The sequence below is a fragment of the Lampris incognitus genome, chromosome 3 (assembly GCF_029633865.1).
Source record: "Lampris incognitus isolate fLamInc1 chromosome 3, fLamInc1.hap2, whole genome shotgun sequence".
Classification (NCBI taxonomy): Eukaryota; Metazoa; Chordata; class Actinopteri; order Lampriformes; family Lampridae; genus Lampris; species Lampris incognitus.
Genome location: NC_079213.1, coordinates 9,725,471 through 9,737,448, shown reverse-complemented (window position 1 = coordinate 9,737,448; position 11,978 = coordinate 9,725,471). Strand labels below are relative to the sequence as shown.

At 44.1% G+C, this 11,978-nt stretch overlaps 3 protein-coding genes across 3 annotated transcripts; all 3 read left to right on the top strand.

The window, feature by feature from the left end:
- The first annotated feature begins 7,616 nt into the window (after window positions 1-7,616).
- LOC130110107 (histone H1-like) lies at window positions 7,617-8,859 on the top strand. The gene has a single exon (XM_056277089.1). The coding sequence runs from the start codon at window positions 7,617-7,619 to the stop codon at window positions 8,226-8,228; it is 612 nt and encodes a 203-aa protein (XP_056133064.1). The 3' UTR covers window positions 8,229-8,859.
- An 891-nt stretch (window positions 8,860-9,750) lies between these two features.
- LOC130110593 (histone H2B 1/2-like) lies at window positions 9,751-10,181 on the top strand. The gene has a single exon (XM_056277751.1). It carries the CDS (start codon window positions 9,762-9,764, stop codon window positions 10,134-10,136), a length of 375 nt encoding a protein of 124 aa, XP_056133726.1. The 5' UTR covers window positions 9,751-9,761; the 3' UTR covers window positions 10,137-10,181.
- Window positions 10,182-11,134: 953 nt separating this feature from the next.
- LOC130110510 (histone H3) lies at window positions 11,135-11,563 on the top strand. Its single transcript, XM_056277627.1, has one exon. It carries the CDS (start codon window positions 11,153-11,155, stop codon window positions 11,561-11,563), a length of 411 nt encoding a protein of 136 aa, XP_056133602.1. The 5' UTR covers window positions 11,135-11,152.
- The last annotated feature ends 415 nt before the right edge of the window (window positions 11,564-11,978 follow it).

Below are 11,978 nucleotides of genomic sequence, written 5' to 3'. Positions count from 1 at the left end.
TCCGGTTCTTCCTTGTGTGTCATCGCGCGTGGCAACTAGCGTTTAGGCGCACTACTGCCACCTACTATGCGGGAGTGTGGGTTCATAGAGCCCCATTTCCTTCGGGACCGTTAAAAACCCAAATTATCTTCAGTAACCCAGTTTCTTTAAAAACGTATGGCGTATTCATTTATGCATTTGCATAATTCTTCATTTTTGGGCAGATAAAATAAGAGGGCTTAAATTCATGTGTAGAGGATTTGCCAAAAACGGCAGGGAGAAAAGTGGTGTTTTAGGATGTCAGCATAACCTCTAGTGTCGACATGACTATTAGAAGGTTAGGAAAAAAGGGATGATTGACCTCATCTTGTCTGAGCAAGGAAGCACCCGATCCTCTTATGTTTGATCACTGTGGTATCTGACTGCGGGTGGGAGATTGATTCACAAGTAAAATTGTATTACATATTAGAAAAAAAACCTGGTTTGCATTTAATATGGTATCATGGAATTGAAGATCACACACATATTTGTGCAACAGGAAATCACCCAAAATAAGGGGAGTGAGAATAATTTGGAACGTACCAAAAGTCCATTAAAATGTCATAGCGACCATTGAAGTCAAAATGTCTGATAACAGAGCATAGACAAAGTACAAACATGCTAAGGATTGTTTTCTCCCCCCACTTTGAGGGAAAAACACGAACACGCACCAAAAGATATTGGCAAAAACATTGGTGGGTGGACACCGGTTGCACAAGGAAGGCGTGGACTGATACAGGTGTTTAAATTTGGATGTTTAAGCCTCAGTTGGGCAGTTGCGCTGCAGACCAACTCAGGCTTTGTTGTGCATACAATAAAGTCTTTAAACCCGAAACTCTTGTTGTCTCAAAGACCACTTCATTTGGACTGGTTCTCTGATCACCGATCACGACAAAATCAAACAAGGTTTATATTTTCCTCGCTCAATGCTAAATAAATTCTTAAAATTCAGTGTTCCTACCCCACATTTATTTAGCTTTCTCTAGGTTTTTTATACTTCTAGCAGTGACAGATAACATGTTCAACCGTTTCTTCTTCCAAGCTACATTCTCACCCCCCCCCTCATTGGTTTCTGTTAACTTATAACCCAGCCACTGAGGATGGACAAGCCAATGCATTCATTCTTAGTGCCGGTCCCAAGCCTGGATAAATGGGGAGGGTAATGGGGATAATGGATAATGGGGAGGCAGCAGAACAGCTAAAGCAGATAAGGTTGAGAGGAGAGAAAGGAACTCCCTGCGCCACTGGAACCCTGGCTAGCTCATTTACATTCACCCCTGAGGAGGGGAAGTGCGGGTGGAGCAGAGGCTGGGGGTGTTGGGACTGGACCCCTCCACCTGGAGTCTTCATTCTCCTGAAAAGGGGGGAGAAAATGGTGCTATGGCTCCTGTATTGGTAAAAGGGAGAGTCATGCAGTACACTCCATGGACATCAATGGTCTTATTAACAGGCTCCCTTACCAACATGAGGGAGCAGGAAAATGTATATATACACACCAACAACCTCTCTATCCAAGAGGAGGATACCAAGGGGGTAGGGGTAGAGGACATCCAGGACCATCCTGAGGAAGGAGGCCGGGAGGAAAACCCAACAATGGGCCGAGGGCCTGAGGACAGATGGGACATTTGAGAAAAAAAATGCCCACACAGCTATGGCCACAAACAACACAGCAGGACATGACACCCCCCTTGGGACCTGTCAGTGTTTGGCAGGGCCCCAACCAGGGGTACTAGGGGTGCCCAGAGGATCTAACTGCCCATGATCTCAAGGGGAGCTGATAGTGAACCAATGTTACAGGTTCAAATTGAAGGCAAAAAGCACACCAATGATGACAGATACAGGGGTCGCCTACACCCGTGTCTCACAATCCTATGCCTCTCATGTCCCCCGGTCTAGACAATTTGTCAAGACGGTTGGGTAAGGTGCTGCTGATTCCCACCACAGCACCAGTATGGTTAGCTGTGAATAATCAAGAAATTCACATCCCTATATTAATATCAGATAATACTCCAGTCAATCTATTAGGGAGAGCAAGTTAGGATGTACACTACCGTTCAAAAGTTTGAGATCACCCAAACAATTTTGTGTTTTCCATGAAAAGTCACACTTATTCACCACCATATGTTGTGAAATGAATAGAAAATAGAGTCAAGACATTGACAAGGTTAGAAATAATGATTTGTATTTGAAATAAGATTTTTTTTACATCAAACTTTGCTTTCGTCAAAGAATCCTCCATTTGCAGCAATTACAGCATTGCAGACCTTTGGCATTCTAGCTGTTAATTTGTTGAGGTAATCTGGAGAAATTGCACCCCACGCTTCCAGAAGCAGCTCCCACAAGTTGGATTGGTTGGATGGGCACTTCTTTGAGCAGATTGAGTTTCTGGAGCATCACATTTGTGGGGTCAATTAAACGCTCAAAATGGCCAGAAAAAGAGAACTTTCATCTGAAACTCGACAGTCTATTCTTGTTCTTAGAAATGAAGGCTATTCCATGCGAGAAATTGCTAGGAAATTGAAGATTTCCTACACCGGTGTGTACTACTCCCTTCAGAGGACAGCACAAACAGGCTCTAACAGGTACTATTTAATGAAGATGCCAGTTGGGGACCTGTGAGGCGTCTGTTTCTCAAACTAGAGACTCTAATGTACTTATCTTCTTGCTCAGTTGTGCAACGCGGCCTCCCACTTCTTTTTCTACTCTGGTTAGAGCCTGTTTGTGCTGTCCTCTGAAGGGAGTAGTACACACCGGTGTAGGAAATCTTCAATTTCTTAGCAATTTCTCGCATGGAATAGCCTTCATTTCTAAGAACAAGAATAGACTGTCGAGTTTCAGATGAAAGTTCTCTTTTTCTGGCCATTTTGAGCGTTTAATTGACCCCACAAATGTGATGCTCCAGAAACTCAATCTGCTCAAAGAAGTGCCCATCCAACCAATCCAACTTGTGGGAGCTGCTTCTGGAAGCGTGGGGTGCAATTTCTCCAGATTACCTCAACAAATTAACAGCTAGAATGCCAAAGGTCTGCAATGCTGTAATTGCTGCAAATGGAGGATTCTTTGACGAAAGCAAAGTTTGATGTAAAAAAAATCTTATTTCAAATACAAATCATTATTTCTAACCTTGTCAATGTCTTGACTCTATTTTCTATTCATTTCACAACATATGGTGGTGAATAAGTGTGACTTTTCATGGAAAACACAAAATTGTTTGGGTGATCCCAAACTTTTGAACGGTAGTGTAGAATCTCATGCACATCAGATGGAATTTTCATAAGCAACAAAGCCTTGCAGATGCCAGTGCTAGGAACAGGCAGCACAGCAACTGTATTTTGGTTAGGACAGATCCAGCAGGAAGTAGTAAACAAATGGCTACCCTTTATTCAGGCACAGATACCAGAGGCAGTCACCCCCTCTCTGGACTACCATTGTACCCTGCAACACCGTGAACAAAACAATGAAACGTTTAATGACAAATGGATGAAAGAGCAACTGCCTAATATGCAGATAAGTGCTGCATCCATAATAATAATAATTGGGAAACAAGGTGCAGCTATACAAATTGAAACAAATCTGTATCTCAAAACTCCAGTTCAAAGTGGCCCCATGCTACTCCCCATATTTCATTATTGGTAAGCCCCGACTGAGTCAAAACACTTGGGACCAGTGGTGTTGGAGACACGGTCCAAGAAATGAGAGAAAACTGAAAATCTCAACATCTGGCATAGCTTAGAGAAAAACTTCATCACGGTGATGAGACTGCCAGAACAGGTACTGGCACTAATGAGCCAGGAAGACCTAAAAGCAGACATGCTCTCAAAAGTGACAACAACTCTGGTCACAGTATGACATGGATGTAGGTCTGGTCCAATCTGCTGAACCAGTAGAAATTAACCATAAACCAGGATGCAGACCACCTAGAATCAGGCAGTATCCAATAAAAGCTGAGGCTGATGAAGGCATTTCCAAAACCATTGACGGACTCGTACAGGCTGGAGTTTAAATAAAAAACAGCTCCACAGCCAACACACCAATCCACCCCATCTTAAAAGCAGCCAAATCTAAATATCGTTTAGTCCATGACTTACGAGCAATCAACGAAGTAGTGGAAGATTATGATGCGGAAGTTCCAAATCCTCACACTTTGCTGACAAACGTGCTGCCATCTTCACGGCATTACACGGTGATTAACCTATGTTCAGCATTTTTTAGCATCCCTTCGAGCATGAAGTGTCAATACCCGTTTCGGTTGGCATTTACTTACCATGGGCAACAGCATAAATATACACAGCTGCCACAGGGATTTATTCCAATCTCTCCCAATTAATGTTCCCCAAAACAAATTCATAGCCTGGGATAAGATGATCTCTAGATTCATTTGGAACAGCAAAAAGCTAAAAAATTACATTTACGACACTCCAACTGCCTAAAAGCAAGGGGGGGGGGTGGCTTTACCAAATCTTGGAGAGCCATGTGTATGGCTCTCCATGGGTATGGCTCTCCATGGCACATTGTTAGCTGCCGCTGCTCTGTGGCATAGTCTGTAACACGTCGATTACCCTACCTTAAGGCGATGAGGGACCTGGCAGCCTCCTGACCTGGCGTTGTAGTCTCAGAGATCTGGCCGAAAGTCTTAATAAACAGAGCTAGTGAGTTACAAACCGCTGAACCCCGGCTCCAATCCGCTGTGGCCCAGGCCTCCGCTCTGCCCACGAGATGAGAGACGGTGTAAGCAAATTCGTCCTTTCGGAGGGGAATGAAGGGGCTTGGACTTCAAAATGTAACTCACATTGTGTCAAAAAGGCTCTGCAGTCTCCGGAGAATCGCTCTGGTTTGGGCAAGTGGAGGGGGGGGGGGGGACAGTACGAACCGGGTCTGAGTCTGCGGAGTTCATATTGTGGCCAGTTCGCACTATCAGTGTAAACTACTAATAATGTCGCCTTGTGGTGCAGTACACCCCGTATCGAATCCCGCACCGGGCAACAAAATAACCGGTTACATTGGTGGCAGCGGTGGGATCCGGAAGTGTACAGATCCTCAGAAGTCTTTTCGGAGCGCGGGAATAACAAAGCGCGAGGGCGCGCTTCCGGGGAGGGTGACGACTGTAAACTACTAATAAGACACGTTAGCCCCTAGCTAACGGGTCTGACCCTTTAGCCGAGCGGTTAGCGATGTCGCCTTGTGGTGCAGTGCACCACGTATCGAATCCCGCACCGGGCAAGAAAATAACCGGTTACATCAAGCTGACAATGACGAAGGGCCCACAAAGAAGACTGACAAAGGTATTAAACGTTCCGAAAAGGATTAATCAGGCAAAAAAGGCAGAGCCACAAAAACCAGGCGATGGTCAAAACCCTTACTGGGAAGACAAGAAAATAATACTGGACCGCTCACACGGGTGTAAACACGAACTGGCAACATGAGGGGAGAAAAGACATGGCTTGATAAATACAACACATGGGGGAGACAATGACACACAGGTGGAACGCTTTAGGGTGGGACCCCTAATCACGCAGGAGGGCAACTTGACAGGAAGAGACGCCCGAAACGAGACACATCCGTTAATATCAAAATAAAACAGGAAACACTGTGCAATATGAAAAACCATAAAACATGACCTAGGATCTGGAGCGGGTCATGACGTGGGCATTTCAATCTGTGGGGTACATTTGTGGAACAGTTTGAGCATGAAACTCAAACAATGTCCAAACACTACGCAGCTCAAGAAGAAGTACAAAGGACCGATTTTCAAGAGATGCAGGGACGATAGAGAGTTGTGTAAACTGTTAAAGTTTTACTTATCTCCAAACATTTTTTTTTTTTTGGTTTTTGCCCCCCTTTTCTCTCCAGTTGTACCCGGCCAATTACCTAACTCTTCCGAGCCATCCCGATCTCTGCTCAATCCCCTCTGCCGATCCGGGGAGGGCTGCAGACTACCACATGCCTCCTCCGATTCACGTGGAGTCACCAGCCGCTTCTTTTCACCTGACAGTGAGGAGTTTCGCCAGGGCGACGTAGCGCATAGCAGGATCACGCTGTTATCGCTTATCCGTGACCGATAAACTTTGCTTACTTCGACCAAACTTAAACCAGGGTGAACTGTAGGGTCAATGGTTAGTAAACAGCTATCTCTATCATGCTTATCTCTCCTGTACATAAAGACATTGAAGTCATCTTTACGTCTGGCAATTTGGCTATGGTGGGTGTGAAAGGTGTTGAATGAGGATGTAACGGGGGGTTACCATATTGGTATCCGGCAGAGAATCAAATACCCATAACATGGGACCGACAATCATAACTGTTATTATTGCAAAACAACAAATCATTCCCCCGAGATTAATCCAATTCTCTTAAAAGGATGCTAGGGCCTGCTTTCAGGTACTGGCCTCATCGTTATAAAGTACCTCGATGGTGCCCTATTGTTATCAGGCTCCATTATATAAAGAATGTCCTTAGAGGCAGCTAGCAAGGTGATATGTATAATGAAACTCCTACCTTTGCTGTGAAGATTATGTTAAATGGTATGGACATTAAGGGGGGAAAATCCTAATAATAGATATATATTAGGAACGTACTTATTAATTATACAACTCCTCATGCAATTTTTTTTTGAATTCTCAATTTGAAAACATCGACTGGAATGTAGTACGGACCTTTAATGATACGTTTTGTGTCACCCACAAAGTTAAAGATGTATATTTCAAAATAATTCATCTTGTTTATCCAACCAATCAGGCACTTAAAAAATACAAACGCGACATTGATGTAAAATGTGTGTTTTTTGGAGCTCCTCATACACGTGCACATGTTTCCTTTGGATTTTACCTTCATGGCTGTTATATGTACATTGACTGCACATTCAAGACATCGTGGACAACAGACTACCATATAATACAATGTACCAGCAGTTTAATTACGGATTTCAATAAACTGTTATCAATACATTTAAACCAATTTATTGAGATGTTGCTATTCTGTAATAGTTTATTAATGCATTCAATATAAGATAAATATTTCCAGCCACTTTTCCATCTCACACAGGAAGCTGAGCTGAAAGAGGCGACAGATCGCCACCAAGAGTGTGTTTGCCCACATGAAGAAAGCGTGATTTTAAAATGAAATTCTCTGGAAATGACGACTTTTTTGATCGTCCATGTTTGTCAAACAATTCAAGCAACTGGTAAACGACTGTTGATTTGAATCCAATTATTTTAAAAGGTTTTAGAAACCGAATATCGGAGCGTGTTGCAGTTACTGGCAGTGTATAGATGAGGTTTCCCATGTCTCGAAACGGAAGGCAAACGTCTGCTCCACTCTAACTGGGTTTATTATGAGGTGCCAAGGGTCTCCTTCATGATCGATATTGTTTATAAGTGATTGTTTGACTTGAGAAGGTGATTTTTGGTGTTTTATCGGAGAGAGAAAACACAAGTGTGGCAGCGCTCCAGCAGCGCAGACGCCAGACTGGGGCAGTTGAGTCTCTCTGGTTCTCACAGTGTGTTTATATCCCTGCCTGCGCTCCTTCCCCTCTATCAGCCTACTGGCTCTGTTGAGTTCGCGTCTCCCAACAGTAGAAGAAGAAGAAGACTAAAGACTAAATGGCAGAAGTCGCTCCCGCACCGGCAGCCGCCGCCGCTCCGGCGAAAGCGGCCAAGAAGAAAGCGCCCCGCCCCAAGAAGAGTGGTCCCAGCGTCGGGGAGCTCATCGTCAAGGCCGTGTCGGCCTCTAAGGAGAGAAGCGGCGTGTCTTTGGCAGCGCTGAAGAAGACTCTGGCTGCCGGCGGCTACGACGTGGAGAAGAACAAGGCTCGCGTCAAAGTGGCCGTCAAGAGCCTGGTAACCAAGGGCGCTCTGGTGCAGGTCAAAGGAACCGGCGCCTCGGGCTCCTTCAAAATCAATAAGAAAGCGGAAGACGTCAAGAAACCCGCCAAGAAGGCGGTAAAAGCAAAGAAAGCCGTGGCCAAGAAACCCGCAGCCACCAAGAAGGCGGCAGCTAAGAAACCCGCAGCCGCCAAGAAGTCCCCGAAGAAGGCCAAGAAACCTGCGGCAGCCAAGAAGCCCAAGAGCCCCAAGAAGGCCGCCAAAAGCCCCAAGAAGGCGGTCAAAAAGCCCGCCACCCCCAAGAAGACCGCAGCTAAGAAGGCTGCTAAGCCCAAGACGGTCAAGCCGAAGGCGGCCAAACCAAAGAAGGCGGCCGCCAAGAAGAAGTAGATGGACACGTCGTCTTGATAAAACACCTCCAAAGGCTCTTTTAAGAGCCAACCACAATCACAATGAAAGAGCATTTCGCAACAACCCAACCTCACCTATAAACGTCTTGATGCATGCTCTACAATAGATCATCCAGCTAAGAACATGACACAAACTTAAACCGATTCATCTTGGATACAATGTATCGACAGTTTACCTAGAAACGATAATATGAGTGAAATGGATTGTTACGACTTCATCGTTCGTCACACACTTTATTACTCTGAAATGACACAAAACACCTCAGTTCTCCAGTGGTTGGTTAGACCAGACAGCATTTGACTGGAAGACAGCTTTGTTTTCTTTGGGGGAGGGGCATGACAGTATAGCCACAAGTTTATGTTAATTCTCTATGTCCTATAGCTGTAGTTGATTTAGTGACGTCACTGTTGGTGTTGTAACTGCTGCAGACTGACATGCCCTGTTTAAAATACATAATGACTGTTTTACAGTAAGTTTTAAAGTAACAAAACCATTAAGCTGTACAAGGATATTTTCAGAGGAATGATGTCACTTGTTTCTTTTGTTTGTTTGTTTTTTCTCTTATTTATTTATTTTCTTTCTTTTTGTATGAGTTGTTTTCTCGTTTTCATAATCCTTAGTAGATTTGTTTTGTTATTATTTATTCAGTCATTTCTTACTGTACCATTTTGTGGAATACATGTCTGCTATATTTGTACATTTCAATATTTTGCAATAAAGTTTATTAAAAAAAAGACTGGCACGCCATAATGCAACAGGCAGTGACAGATTGAATAATAAGCAATCAATAGATCAACAATCTGCAAATTATTGTCTATTGTAAATAACGGGTTAAAATCATCCATTAAATGAGAATATAAAAACAGTTTAACACGATTTTTCATAAAATCGTTCCTTACACGTTGAAAAATATAAGATTATTGAACCCGTATATCAGTTACTTATGGATGAGTCACACGCCTGTTTTTTATACATAAAAAATAGCTCCTGCTTGCTGAACGTGATACCTTTTTTTTTCTTTTCTCATAACCACCTTAATTTTTTTGTTTACTTTAAAACAATATCTGCTACTATTATATATATATATATATATGTATATATATATATATGTTTTTTTTTTTATTAAGACATTAGTTGTATTAGCTCAGGTCAATGAGGCCTACAGGCCATAAATAGCAAATAGAAGTTCAAAACTTGTAATGTTCACAAGAACTTAAGTTTATATTGATCTAAAAAACATTAGGTGATAATATATTTATTATTATGGATTTGTAATCAGCTATAATGGAGCGGTCATTTTGGACCAGGAACACAAAATTAATATGAAAGGAACAACAGGAAGAATTGTCTAGTCCAAGGAGGCGCGCGACATGGCGCATGCGCAGTCAGCTGACTGTATTTGACCAATCTTACACAAGGACCAGCACAGTAAAACTTGCATCAATTGTGTAGAAGTACAGCATCTGAGCAAAGCCGCCACCATTACTCTTGTAGAATTACGAGTGTAGCGTCATGCCTGAACCCGCCAAGTCAGCGCCCAAAAAGGGCTCCAAGAAAGCCGTGACCAAAGCCGCCGGCAAGGGAGGAAAGAAGCGAAGAAAGACCAGGAAGGAGAGCTACGCCATCTACGTGTACAAGGTCCTGAAGCAGGTGCACCCCGATACCGGCATCTCCTCCAAGGCCATGGGCATCATGAACTCTTTCGTTAACGACATCTTCGAGCGCATCGCCGGTGAGGCTTCTCGCCTGGCGCATTACAACAAGCGCTCCACCATCACCTCAAGGGAGATCCAGACCGCCGTCCGCCTGCTGCTCCCCGGGGAGCTGGCCAAGCACGCCGTGTCTGAGGGCACCAAGGCCGTCACCAAGTACACCAGCTCCAAGTAATCTGCCCATTGACACCAAACAAACGGCTCTTTTAAGAGCCACGCACAACCTCACCAGAGAGCTGTTCTGTTATCAGTGATACTTTATCATGTGCTGTGACGTCCAACACCGGAACAGTTTAATTCTCACACAGCTATAGAAATAAAAGTTGGCTGGGCTTGATTTGTTAGCTGTTCATGGATACAAGGGAAATTGGGTTGTCAGATCCCCCTAGTGATCTATGAAGCCTCCACATTCTCATTTCCCTCATGCATGCATCAAAGGGAAATCCGAACAGTTGCGAATTCGAGTCTGGTCGTTTTTTAGAGTCGCATCTAAAAATGCTTAATGTTACATTTTTTGCAACAGTTTATTGGCTGACAGTATAATTACTCAATGTGTATTTATTTTGGTAATTATAATTATTTCTTTGAAATCTTCAACAAAACTATGGACATGTGTACAAATGTTCCTCCATTCTCACCAGTCAATCTGAGCTTTAAGGGATCAGTTTAAAGTTTTTTTTACTCATATTTTTCTTCAAAATCTTTAAAACCTTGTTTTCTTACCAGTCTTATTAAATTTAGGGGAAATGTGTGTGCCTATTTGATTTTTCACTGCCAGTCATTGGGGAGACAATCGGTTATAATAAACACTTATCAATCCATATTCTAAACTATAACCTACATATTGATATAATCTACTAGATAATCTATATTTTAGCATTTCATTCATCAACCAACAATTTAATGATCTATACATATATTAATGTGAGATGGTTTTAATTTTTCATTTGCTTCTGTTTCAGACTTGGGTGGGTTATGAGGAAGCTGAGGTGAGGAGGGAGGCGCCCTTTAGTTTGAATGTTCCGCGGGTTTTTCAAAGCGTCTTTCCTCCAATAAGGATCTGTCAGAGAGCACGTGTTCCTGGCTAAGACCAATCAGCGTGTGGCTGGACTCCGGCTCTGGCTATATAACCACGGCGTTTGCAGCATGCCATTAAGTCTTTAGTAAGGAGAAGTTAGACTTTCGTCTACTATGGCTAGAACAAAGCAGACCGCCCGTAAATCCACCGGTGGCAAAGCCCCCAGGAAGCAGCTCGCTACCAAGGCCGCCCGTAAAAGCGCCCCGGCCACCGGTGGTGTGAAGAAGCCTCACCGCTACAGGCCCGGTACCGTCGCTCTCCGAGAGATCCGTCGCTACCAGAAATCCACGGAGCTGCTGATACGTAAGCTGCCCTTCCAGCGGCTGGTGAGGGAAATTGCCCAGGATTTCAAAACTGACCTGCGCTTCCAGAGCTCCGCTGTCATGGCTCTTCAGGAGGCCAGCGAGGCTTACCTGGTCGGTCTGTTCGAGGACACCAACCTGTGCGCCATACACGCCAAGAGAGTCACCATCATGCCCAAGGACATTCAGTTGGCTCGCCGCATCCGCGGAGAGCGTGCTTAAGCCCCGTCACCTGACAACCCACAACGGCTCTTTTAAGAGCCACACAAATGTCACTTAAGAGCGCTTCTCCACAATCTGCTGTTCAATATCAGCCTTATTTATATACACTTCATGTTCCCGTCAGCCTAGATGCACAGGAAGCCTCCAGTCAACGTAGAATATTTTTTATCGAAATTGCGCTGCGCCCTAGACAACCCAGCCACTGAGGATGCACAAGCCAGTGCATCCTTAGTGCCGGACAAATGGGGAGGGTTGCGTCAGGAAGGGCATCCGGCGTAAAATATTTGCCAAATCAAATATGCGGGTCATAAATAAGACTTACATACCGGATCGGTCGAGGCCCGGGTTACCAACGACCGCCACCGGTACTGTTAACCAGCAGGGTGTCGGTGGAAACTATGCTACTGTTGGGAGA